This window comes from Oryctolagus cuniculus, chromosome 4 (genome assembly GCF_964237555.1).
Source record: "Oryctolagus cuniculus chromosome 4, mOryCun1.1, whole genome shotgun sequence".
NCBI classification, from domain to species: Eukaryota; Metazoa; Chordata; class Mammalia; order Lagomorpha; family Leporidae; genus Oryctolagus; species Oryctolagus cuniculus.
The window spans coordinates 107,850,292-107,862,904 of NC_091435.1; the positions used below are offsets into that span (position 1 = coordinate 107,850,292).

At 44.3% G+C, this 12,613-nt stretch overlaps 1 protein-coding gene across 7 annotated transcripts in view; it reads right to left on the reverse strand.

Annotated features, from left to right (window-relative positions):
- The window catches only part of FNDC3B (fibronectin type III domain containing 3B), a 362,026-nt gene that overhangs the window by 10,901 nt on the left and 338,512 nt on the right, over positions 1–12,613 (reverse strand). For all 7 annotated transcript variants that reach the window (XM_070072505.1, XM_008266495.4, XM_008266496.4 and 4 more), the window contains 2 exons: positions 6,778–6,944; positions 3,851–3,978 (listed from right to left, as the gene is read on the reverse strand). In XM_070072505.1, coding sequence (XP_069928606.1) covers positions 3,851–3,978; positions 6,778–6,944 — 295 coding nt within the window. The remainder of the gene's footprint in view (positions 1–3,850; positions 3,979–6,777; positions 6,945–12,613) is intronic.

Below are 12,613 nucleotides of genomic sequence, written 5' to 3' on the forward strand. Positions count from 1 at the left end.
GTAACAAACTGACAAACAGGATTATTTTCCCTAGTCTCAGTGAGATGAACCTAGTCCTCCAATATCATACCACTGGGAGGCACGCTTGTGCTCCTGCCACCCCTGTGCCCCACCCCAAGAGGGAATCTGCTTGTGGGCATAGTGATGGGCAGGTAACTGTGTCCTTGAGCCCAGAAGGACAGGGAAGGCCACCGCTAGTGAACTGCTTCTTTTAGGGTTGCTTTGTTCATCCCAATAGGCCATAGTCAACAGTCACTAGGACCACTGCCTGACTCTGCCTGGCTTCCCCCTCAAAACAAAGCAACTCACAGTGTCAAAACTCCAGGGGTCCTACACCTGGACATTTGGAAATTGAACATGAAGTTAATTTTATACAAAGTTTTAACTGGATGCCATGTATGGTCACAAGTGTCATCAGATACTTAAAAGGACCTGGAAATCTAAAAAAAAAAAAAAAAAAAAAAAATCCTAAGCATCAGTGAAACAAATGATGGCTTGTAAAGATCTCTCTATTTTTATTTTGTGCTCAGGCCTCCTGCAAACAGAAGAAATTATGCTATGAGGTTGTGATAACCTCACTGCTCAATTTCTGTGTTAGCAAACAGAGCTGAAATTCACAAAAAACAACATGGAGGTTTAGGATGTTGCTGTAGGCTCAAGACTTCGAAAGAATTTGGTTAACAGCAGATATTTCCTCAAAGTACCTTTTGTGATACCACAAAGAATTAAAAATACATTTCAACATCATAAATATATTTATGCAGAGAATCCATCACATTAAACATGGAGCTCCACAGATTTTCAGATCCTGCAAAGGTTTTCTTCTCAAGGCAACAAACCCAAGCACCTAGACTTTCAGTAATTTTGCCACATATTTTGACTGCTAAAAGGTAATGATCTGTTGTACTTTGTTGACCCTTACCTTCAAGGCTTATATTCAGTATACTTTATAAGTATTTTTGCTGTCTGTATAGGAATATGAGTATAACTCATTTTTGCCTTACTTCTTATTTATATACCAAACTGGCTATAGCATAATGTAAAACAAACAAACAAACAAAACCTGTCAGTCACATTTACACAGATATAATTTCCATCCCTTTCAAGAAAGCTTATAATTAATACTGTTTGAAAAGAAATTGTAAGTTTTCTTAAAAAGTCTTGTGCTTGCAATGCTTATTAAATAATAAAAAAATCAATCCAACATATGCATGCATTCTAATGCAGAGTAAAATTTCGGGTAAGAACATTTACTCTTTAATAATTATAACCAGCTGCCTGCCCTGCCCACCTTATGGTAACTGAAGAGAAAAAGATAACTCAAGAAAAATAGCTAACCAACTAGAACCATGCAAAGTTAAAGTTAATGCTTCAAGCAAAACTTCAGAAAGGTCATGGGCCTTGTCAAGTGTTGCTATAAAACTAAGACTGGGCAGGGCTGGGGGGGAAGACACCCTCCTACGGTGGTGACTTTCTGTTTCACCTGTTACGAACATCACTTCTAAATCTATTCCATGGTGAAATTGACTTTCATCACCACTGCAAGGACAAATAACCTGTGACTTTGAAATTGCCCCTTTTATACATGTAAGAAACATTTAGTGCCAGTCTTCAAAAAACAAAAATGAGTAGCAGAAGCCTGCACATAGTGGAACCTGTCAGACGAGTGCTGTGATTGCAATGTGCACAGTGCACCCTAAGAGCCTATGGCTCTGGGATGGACCAGTGATTACCTCTCATTTTCTTTTGCTTTATCCCTATGAATTCAAAGCCTATTGTCTGTTATTCCGGGACTGTAATTATTTTAACCATTGCTCTGCACACACAATATAAATATGTTTCACCCCCCATCTCACGTCCAGAACAAGTGAAAGAAGTACTCAAAACATCATGTTTAAGTTAATGCTTACTGAAAAGGAAGACGATGAAACCCCCCCCCCCCCAACCCCTTCAAAACAAAAAACAGCAAAACAAAACAAAATCCAGTACAAATTGTGCCGGACTAAATTGTGGCTTCTGATGCACCACTACTAGCCTTAATCATTTCCTGGTAATGTAGGAAACACATGAACAGATGAAGGATGCTAATCCCCACCCACTGAGCCTGCCCTGTAGTACTGCGTTTCCACCTGTTTTCAACAAGAAACACTGGTTTAACTGTTTATCACAAGTGTACATGTGATTGCACATTATGTTAGTATTTATATGTCCATGAGTCTAAATATACAACATTAAACAAACAGCATATTCAAACATCCAGTCTAATAAAACCTAAGTTACTGAACAGATTGCCCTTCATTTTGACAATATCTGACATGTACAGATACTGAGCAAATACTGATTTTCTAATGTGAAACAGCAGTCACTGTAATTTGAGAATCAGGAACATTTTTCCAAGAACAGGAGGAAAAGCATAGTACATGGAATAAAAGGTTTTAAAAACACAATGACGAACATGCAATGAATGCACTCTTGGGAAATGAATTATTATGGAGTGCCAAATGATATACTGTGAAATTTCCTAACACCTCATATTTTAAGTATTTCTACAACATTATGGAATGGGACAATGCTACTGGCATTAAAGGTAACTGAATCTGCTGCAGAAAACTCTCTGCTCTCCATTTGAGCTGGGCTCCTAAAACCAACCACATCTTTCTGGTGAGAAGAAACAATTACTAAACCTGTGAAGTTATTTATTCTGAAATGGGACTACTGTATAAAATGAGACTGGAAAGTGAAACAATAGTCTCTTTACTCTTAAAGAGGAATGATGACAAATTTTGGTGACATTATCCATGGATATGAGTCAATACTCATAGATGTCTCATTGAAGAGAAAGTATTTGCAAAATGTGTTTAAGACAATTCAATCTTTCACCTGATGTGATATTAATAAAGTATAGCAAAACATCCAAAAATATTTTAATATATTTCTTTGGCAAGTATTTTTTTGTTATTACAAGAGAAACACCAACAAGTAAAAGAAACTGTTTTCTACTTTCCCCGTGTATCTAGACTCCCTGAGCTTCAGAAATGATGCTCATGTTTTGGAGGGTGGGGGGTATTTATTTATCTTCACCATTCTGATTTCACCATAAATGAATGGCCCTGTTTAAAGGAATGGGTCTCTGTTTCCTGAGGGAATGAATGGCAGTTTGTCCTGATTTCAAAAAAATAGTTGTTAAGTACATTATAGAAGCCTACAGAGTATCTGAATCCCTTTGTAGCTGTGGACCTGATAATGGGTCACTTTGGAAGAATTAATGACAGGTGTGAAAAATAATGAAAATCAGATTATCTGGCCATATTCTAATTACATTCATTCTTGCATAGTTTTATTAGGTGACTTTTAGAATCTCCCTACTTAGATTATGGTCCAAGCATTTTAACAGGTGTTTTCTCATACACATTAAGGGTGACAAACAATGAAGCTTCTAAGTCACAGCTCTCCCCTTAGCCTTCCACTGTAACTTCTATAAAAAGGCAGATAGGACACAGGCTTCAGTAGTTAGATTGAGATTACCTACTCTATTGTAAAACAATTGGCTCTTTGGTTTTCAATTACATACAGACTTTGATATCTGCAAATAGTACTGTCAATATCAAATAAAAACACACAAAACTTTACAACTTGTGCCTGAGAACAGAAATTTTAACATGAACATTACTCTATATAAAATGAAATGTGAAGGACCTATATACCCTGAAGAATAAGGTAACAACCACATGTTTTGATCATTAATTTTAAGAAAAATGTAGCTCACTGAATCATTCATTCATGGCAATGGGCAGAAGCAAGGAGCCAGCCTTTGACCAGCTGCACACATGCCATGCACACTGATTCTTACCTGTTTGTACTCAGATTCTCTTCCAACCAATACCTGCAGAATGTAGTTAACAGGGTCGCCTTTCATTGGTGGGACTGTCTCCCATAAAATCTCACATGAATTTCCTTCCAACTGTGTTACTCGAGGTGCTGAAACACAAATCCACACATTCAAGCTCAAAATTCAGAGTCATATTAACAGTTAACATTCTATTACTATTAATAGGAACTCGAAGAGTGAGTTCACACCTGTGTCTGCCCTTCACAGGTTAGGGGTTACTTGCCTACCTTCCCATAAAACCAGTAAAATGCTCTTTAAGCACCAAGAAGTTACTTTGTGACTAGAAAGCCACTGATGAAAAATCCAGCTAGGCCTGCACATTTATTTATTTATTTATTTATTTATATTTTATTTTATTTTTTGATTTAGAGTTATACAGTGAGAGAGAGAAAGGTCTTCCTTCCATTGGTTCACCCCCTAAATGGCTGCTATGGTCGGCGCACTGTGCCAATCCGAAGCCAGGAGCCAGGTGCTTCTCCTGGTCTCCTATGCGGGTGCAGGGCCCAAGCACTTGGGGCACAGCACAGAGCTGGACTGGAAGAGGAGCAACCGGGACAGAATCCGGTGCCCCAACTGGGACTAGAACCCGGGGTGCTGGCGCTGCAGGCGGAGGATTAGCCAAGTGAGCCGCGGCGCCGGCCTAGGCCTGCATTTTTAAAATACGTAAATTTATTTTTCCCTATGGCTCTTGAGCACCTTCTAAGGCTTAGGCCTGTACTAGCTATTCTGGAGAATGCAAAAACAGGTAAGACTCATCCTGTTTTCAAGGAACTTAAGATCTTAAGGCAAGGGAAAAGCAAGGAATGAGACTAATACACAAAGAAATGGGACATCAGGCAGATTAACAGGGTGGTGGAGTAGAGAGGACAAGAGAGGAGAGGGAAGGGGCACATCCTTGCGGGACACTAAGGGGTTCAGGAGCAAGTGACTGACAGGAAAAGTGCCTGAGAAGGGGCAGCACTGCAACCTTTAAGCTATAATATATTTACATTCTTTCAGTTTATTTTTCAGCTCCTGGAGCCATCATCTCATTTAAAACTAAATTATATTAGTCTGCAATAAAGCACTTAAAATATTAAGACTTAAAAAAAGATTTTTTTACAGCTTATATGTCTGTAGCTTGAGTCAATATATTTTAAAATTTTAAAACTAGAATGCATAACTCCTCTCTCTGACCCCTCCCTTACAATTTAATTTCCAATTATATGCTGTTCTTTAGAAGCAATGGTTTCCTTGCCATTCTGTGTTAAGATTGTTTTAGAGAAAGAAAGTGAGCCTCTGCTGGAATTACTTGGCCCAAACCCCATGCAATTGATGGCAGAACTTAATAAGGCATCTTATTAGACTAAACAGTCTCCAGCTAAGACAACAATTTCCTGAATCTTAGAGCGAAAGACAACCTGGTCACACGGAAGGGTGAGCCAACTACCCTGCCAAAGTGAAAGTACCATGAAACACAAGGGCTATCAATGCACTGTTCTATGCCCACAAATGGAATACCCCAACAAGAATCCTTCTAAAAGGCAAAGTCAGTGCTTGTTAATACTGGGGAAACTTTTAAAGTTTGCTAGTTGTAAATGTAGCAATCCTTCCTTGGGACCAACTAACCTAGTTGCCACAGTATGTTGAGGAATCATCTCTGTTACAGCTGACAGAGGAAGTCAGGGGCCTGGGCATCTGCTTCCCAGGAGACCCAGCAAGGCCGTGCATGTGGGTGTACATTTATACCAGTCAGTCCCAAAAGAAGCCCTGCCAAAGTGCCTGCAGGGCAGGGAAGCAGGGGGGAGGTACGCACCATTAACCAGTCTTGGAAGGAGCCATGAGGAACCTTTGGAGAATCTAAGCCCAATCTTGACCCAGGTTCTGGAGGCCCGCCTCTCCCCGCTCCCCCGCACCCCACTGTAATTGACTCCCATCCTGCTAGTAGCTGGCACAGCTCCTTCATGTGGAACCAGTGAACCAAATGGCCTTGCTCCTGAAGCCAGGCACATGCAGGGACCTTTCCCACAGGTTGTGTGCACCCCTCCAACTGCCAGCCTTGGGTCATTCTGAGGAGCAACCGAATAAAACTGCTACTGCTTCCTACTCTCTACAGATCAGCCGCAGGGATCTCCGCAAGAGCCAGGTATCTAGGCAAGAAGGCAGAGCCTCAGGAGCCCATGAGGGCTGAACAAGCTCCTGCTGCTGTTGGCCCTGTCCTGCCAGTCTGCTGCCCAGACAGCATCCATGGCTGGAACTAGAGGGGGAACGGTAGCAGACCTGGGAGAGGGGGAGTCTGTGCAGAATAGCTTTTGTTCACTTGCCTTGCAAGCTGGAGGAAAAGATTTGGATGCACAGGGTCCCAAGGCTTCTGTGATACCTGATCCCACTAATGGGGCAGAGGAGGAAAGCGGTCACTCACAAACCTTTAGATAAATCCCAAGAAGAGCAGATCAGCCAGTGCTGCAGTTATCCAAGGGCCGCTCTCCACAGCAGGGGCTGAGGGCCGAGAGGAACAGGCCGCTGCAGTGCCTAAGGCAGTGCATGCTCTCTGGGCACCAGCAACCTCTGCTCCCTGCGTGTCCGGGAAACAGCATGCACAAACCTTCTGTGGGGGGAGCTTGGCGTCTCGTGTGCCCCAGCCCCAGGGATTCACTCTATACTCACTCTAACCTGTCAATCACCTGTGGGGTGAGAATGTCACACCACAGTATTTGTAACGCAGACGCAGGCACACTTGATAAAAGCCATCATCTGCCAGGCTCTCTCCTTTCTCCATTGCCCAAACTTCTCTTCTGGAATGTTCCTCGGATGCTATCTTGCGACTATTAGGCATGGTAAAGGTCAGGACTGAGCCTCCTCTGAAGTCTAACATTTTCTCAAGCTCACACAGCACACTGCCTACAAACCTTTGATGGTGGGGGGGATACTTTTGGTTGTGCTGAAGGTGTAGGTTTCTGAGAAGGGCCCCTCCCCAGCCTCGCTGGCGGCCTGGATCCTGAAGCTGTAGCAAGTGAATTCCGTCAGTCTCTGCACCTTGTAGGTGTGGCTGGGTCCTCTGTAGATTGAAATAAACCTAGAGGAAGAAGCAGGTCTGTTAGCCATCTGAACCTCCACTCATGACAAGGAATTAATTACAATGAAACTAGTGGAACGGGTTAGGCCAGCTTGGTGAATGCTTTTCATTCAGCTAAGAATCAACTAGTTGCTACATTAAGCTTCTAGTTGCTACATTATGCTTAAATTAACTACAAAGTACTGTCACCATTTTTTTTCTTAAAAAACTGTAATCTGTCAAGTTTTATAAATAACAACTATGCAAGTGTATCAGGATTTTTATTAGATTCAGGGTCTGAATCTGCTGGATCAGGATTCTTTTTTTTAAAAGATGTATTTATTTATTTGAAAGGCAGATTTAGAGAGAGAGAGAGAGGGAGAGAGAGAGAGAGGGAAGGAGGGAGAGAGTGAAGGAGGGAGGGAGGGAGGGAGAGAGAGAGAATATTTCATATGTTAGTTCACTCCCCAAATATCCACAATGGCCTGGGCTGGGCCAGACCAGGAAGCCAGGAGTCAAGAGCTTCTTCCAGGTCTCCCACGTGGGTGCTGGGGCCCAGCACTTGGGCCATCCTCTACTGTTTTCCCAGGCCCATTAGCAGGGAGCTAGATGGGAAGCAGAGAAGCAGGGATATGAACTGGTGTCTATATGGGAATGCTGAAACCTAAGGCGGAGGCTTTACCCACTACACTTCAACACCAGCCCCCACTACATGAACTAATTCAACCACACAGCCTTTCCCCCAGTTAAGTAACTGATTTTACACTTCCAGGGCCTTGCCACACTGTCTCCAGTTACAACTCCAAGTTGGTTAGTGACAGAATCACAATTCAAATGTCTGACTCCTGCGTCCATTTGGCCTACGGGGTAAGCAGAATTAATGCATTCATTTAGCAAACATTTCTTGACCATCTGCTGCATGGAAAGATGAGTAAGAGTGGGTTAGTTGGTCCTGTGAGTGGGCAGGGCTTTCTGAGGACAGCAGCATCTTTTCTATATGCTGATGAAAGGACTGACACATGGGTGCCTACAGATTTGCAGAAGGATTAAAATCCTGCACAAAAAGGCTTGGAGTCAATGCTCAGCACCCATGTGTTCCTCCGCCTTTCCAACTGAGTTCTCAGTCCTTGTCATTCCACCTTCCTGTGTTGTGTCTCCTTTGCTGTGGATGCAAATGCCTCTGACTGGACGCTGGGCGTTTTTGATTTCAGAGAAAGCCAGAGTCCAGAGGAAACTCACGGGTACCATGGCAACCTGCTCAGCACACCTGACATATGACGGCTGTAATGAAGATACCCTCGTTGAGGCTGGAGGCAAGCAAACGGCTATTCATTAACCTGGCCTCACCTGGCCTAAATCTCTGGCGGGCGTGATTATCCTTTATTCTACACAAATGGAAGTTATGGGTTAAGGAGTGAACATGTCACATCTTCACTTCAAACTTGCCCCAAAGCACCGTCTGTAAAGCAGTTGGGGAAAATGGTGAGGAAGCACACTGCTTTCCTGCCATGCACTCTAAGGAGAGGATTTCCTGGTCTGATATGTGTATGTGCCCAATCACTGGTGGATGCAGGCAGCACCCATCCGAAAGACACTTCCCAAAGCAGACTCAGGCCTCTAATTTCGCAGTATAACCTAAATTGAGCAAGTAGCATACGCAGCAGTTTCAAAATCCATCAAAACCCAGCGTCTCTGCAAGAGCTATTCGTTGTCCCCCAAACATCCATTTTGCTCCTGTACCAAAGCATTTATTAATCCTTTAAAACTGCATTCCAATTTATAAAGGGCGTCATGGGAAAAAACTGCTAGTAATGAGAAATCTTACATTTTGCCATTAGGATTTATTCATGTCCCAAGATAGCGTTACTTACAAATACAAGAAATGCTGCCCTGTGTCACCAACTGTGAAAGTTCTGAAGGAGACGTGACCGCAGGGGAATTCAGGCTCAACGTTTCATCATGCCGCTTTCAGTGTGGCCGAAGTAGGCAGCTGCAGAAGGCCCTGCATGTAGCCCAATCCTGCCTGGAGACGAAGCTGGGAACTAGCAGCTGGGTGCTCCCAGCAGAAGGGAGCTGAGGATGGGAGGGAAACGGACACTCCGTCTTTCTAGACTGTTCTAGAATAAGCTTGTGACTGACCAGTCCTTTAATTTAGCCCACTGATGTCTCTGCAACAGTAAGTCTTGAACTGCTTGCTGCTCTTGTGAACACTGGCACTGCCTTGTCTGACCTCCTTCCCCTGAAAAAAGGGTATAGGAAGAAATTCCTGGAGGGGGCAGAGTTGGGTTATTTTGTTCTCAAACTGAATATGGGAGCAGTGGACGGAGATGGCAACTAATTCATGTAATCAACCAAGTACAGAGCCCCAGGACAAGCAGGGAGGGAGATCACAGGCATGGCACAGGCTGGGGTAGGGTTGGGGGGGGGGGGGGAGACATCAGGAATCCTAAGACTTTTGGGGAAAACAGTCCATGATAAGCCAAACATCGACAGTCCTAATCCCCACACCAAAAGGTCACCTGGGAAAATAGAGATAGCTTGTCTTCTTGGCTGTCCTAAGGTGGACACCTAGGCCCAGGTTCAGAAGCGCTGCATAGTGATGTGAGCTGGGCATACCCCATGCTTTAGAGGACCTCACTCTGAGGTGAGCAAGGGCCACAGGGAGCCACGACAGGTGCAGGCAGCAAGGCTGCAGGTGACTCAGACCTTCACACTTGGCCCACTTCCATGCCTCCCCCATCCCGTCTTCATAAGAGACAAGAGCAGAAAGGAACGCGATGATAGGGTATGAGAGATGAGAAAGATGTGCTATCAACCCTTCCTCACAACATGGAGAATGCTTATCATAGTCAATCCTAAGTTCATCTCATTTGGTCTTTTCAACAAAAGACATTCACTGTATACTAAATTGATCTTCTGTATATAAAGACAATTGAAAATGAATTTTGATGTGAATGGAATGGAGAGGGAGTGGGAGATGGGATGGTTGCGCATGGGAGGGAGGTTATGGGGGGAAAAAGCTGCTTATAATCCAAAAGTTGTACTTTGGAAATTTATATTTATTAAATAAAAGTTTTAAAAAACAAAAAACTCTAAAACACTATAAAAACAAAAGAACACTTACCAATAAAGACATTGTGCCTTTCACATAGTAAAAAAGAAAAAAAAAAGTTCATGAAAAGCCGAAGTTAACAGATTCTAGGTACACATTACATAGAAGTCAGCTTAAAAACCAGACAGCCAACTCCTTTATAAAATCTCTCCTCACAGTTTTAGGTTTCTGAAAGTATGGTCTTTGTACGAAAAGCTATTTTGAACACTTTCTTTGTTTTAAGGACTTTAATGTAGAAAACTTCACGGGGTTACACTGGGTTTTTGTTTCCTCTACACCCCAGAAGAGCTGGAAACTTGTCAGGCCCTTGAAAAGGACAGGTTCTGAGACCACCGGGGGCTCTGTAGTTGAGGAAACACCAGCACATCTGTGGCTTCTCGGTGCCTCAGTTTCTCCTCTTATGGTAAGAGGAGTGATGGAATGTATCACATGCAGTGGTGGGGAGGATTAGAGGAGTTAATAAAAGCACCCAAACCAGCCTAGTATGTAACTAATGCTCACTCAAAACATGTTAGTTATAATCATTTTATATAGCTAAGAAGGCAGGATTCTAAAAATGACTCAACTCTCCCTTCTAAGTGACCAGCGGCATCATGTCAGCAATTAACACAGGGTTGCTTCCTTTCTTTCGCGTGGTGAGAGAGGCCACCCTGCAGGCCAGGCGCCACGGTGGCTCGGCCCTGCGCTGTGGGCTCTGTCCAGGAGACTGAGTCTGGCAGGAAGAAGCTGCAGGAACGCATCCACAGAGCACTGTGCTGGGGATGAGCCTCTGGCTCCTTACACAGACCCAGGCCCCTGACATGGAGTAGGCCAACGTCACAGACCATGTTTGTGGATCCTCAACTTCTTTCTGGTAAAGGCTTTAACATTCAATGCCAAGCTGACTGTAGCTCCTGTTTCCCTCTGCTCCTCAAATACCACAGAATAAAGACCAACCAAGACTTAAAAGCCACAAAGCCAATGGGAGAAGAGTGTCATCCCTCCCCGAGCCCCATCATTCTAAGGGACAGCAGGAGAGACTCTTCGTGCTTTCTCAGGAGCCAATGACTTATGGCCATTTGCACAGTGGCCCCTTAGGAAGCTCTGTAGGTTAACAAGCACATGGCTAGAGCTGTTCTGAGGAAGATTAAAATTTTCATCAAATACTTGTTTTACAAACAGCCAATTGATTTTTTGTTGTTCCTGTATATATACATATATTTTTAAAAACCTCATTTTAAAATCCATTGCTTGTGATAGAAGGAAACATATCAAACATCCTAACACCTGCAGTGACTGCAGGTAGATACCACATTCCGGATGCAAGCAAGGACCCAGAGCTCACAACAGGGCAGCACCTGCTCGGCTCTCCTCATCTTGCCCCTCCCCAGGGGAGGGGAGCGGCCAGGGTCAGAGACTGACCTCTGAGTGTTGATGCCCCACAGGCTCTGGGACATGGAGTCACAGCCAACGCCTGACAAAAGGGGTATTATGCACTGCTTGGGCCCCGGGGAAGAAACCCAACTGGAAAAAAAAAAAAAAAAAAGAAACCCAACTGGGCAATGCTGGATCCCCTGGCAAAGGGAAAGGGGTGTCTGAAAACGGGGAGGAATCAACTGGGAACGGGGACCTGGGGCAGCGGGAGACATGGAGAGCCCTCACTCATCCTTGATGCCTCGGTTCTGAGGGCAGGTGTGGCCCAGGACACAGGGATGCACCGACCTGACCCTGCGTCACATCTGTGCTTTACAAGGGACAAGGGCTGGACCATCCTTCACACCTCTGCTGGCCCTCACTACTGTTGGTGGGAGGTGACAGAACACAGGCACTTGGAATCCTTTCTCAGCTGTGTCCCTTGCTGCCCAATGACTTGCCCTCGCTAAGTGTCAGTTTCACCCATCTGTAGAACAGGGATAGCATTTAGCTCTTGGGCTGTTTAAGAGTAAAAGGCTCCAAACTCAGTACCACGAGTGCCAAAGGTCATCTTTTAGAGATCCGAGTCAGGCTAAAGTCCCCTGCCATGAGCGTTCTATGGCTCTCAGCCCCTGCCATGCAGGCTTCCCTCCAGGTTACTGGGGTCATCACCTGCTTACGACCAAGCAGGAATATTTCAATCTAAATTTGTGATGTTTTTCTGCCTATTATACCCTACGAAAGACTGTCTGCTCTTCCCCCAAATAAATCACCAATCTAATTTGGTGGCCACAGAGTAAAAATGCAATGTTTACTCTGTTATTTTCATTACATGAGTGCTCCTGTGCCAACAGGATCAACAGTGAAATAACGTCTGTGTGCACAGCAGGCGGCATGGTTCCTGGAACAGTATATGTGAGCAACAGTCACTAAGTCATTTGGCCATCAGTCCAGCTGAGGTATTTAGCCACAGGCACCTGCTGTGCTACCATAGCTCCTTAAAGGTGGCCCAGGAACCCTGGGCCCATCCCGGCAAGGCCTCTTCTTCTCCACCCCAACCCCTGCTACCTGTGGCCGCGTATCTTCAGAGGCATGACCCCAGGCTCCTATGAGAACCAAGGACAAGGACAGGTGTGGTGCTCCCTTGCACAGCTCCTCCCACACAGACTCATGACTCATGTGGGGG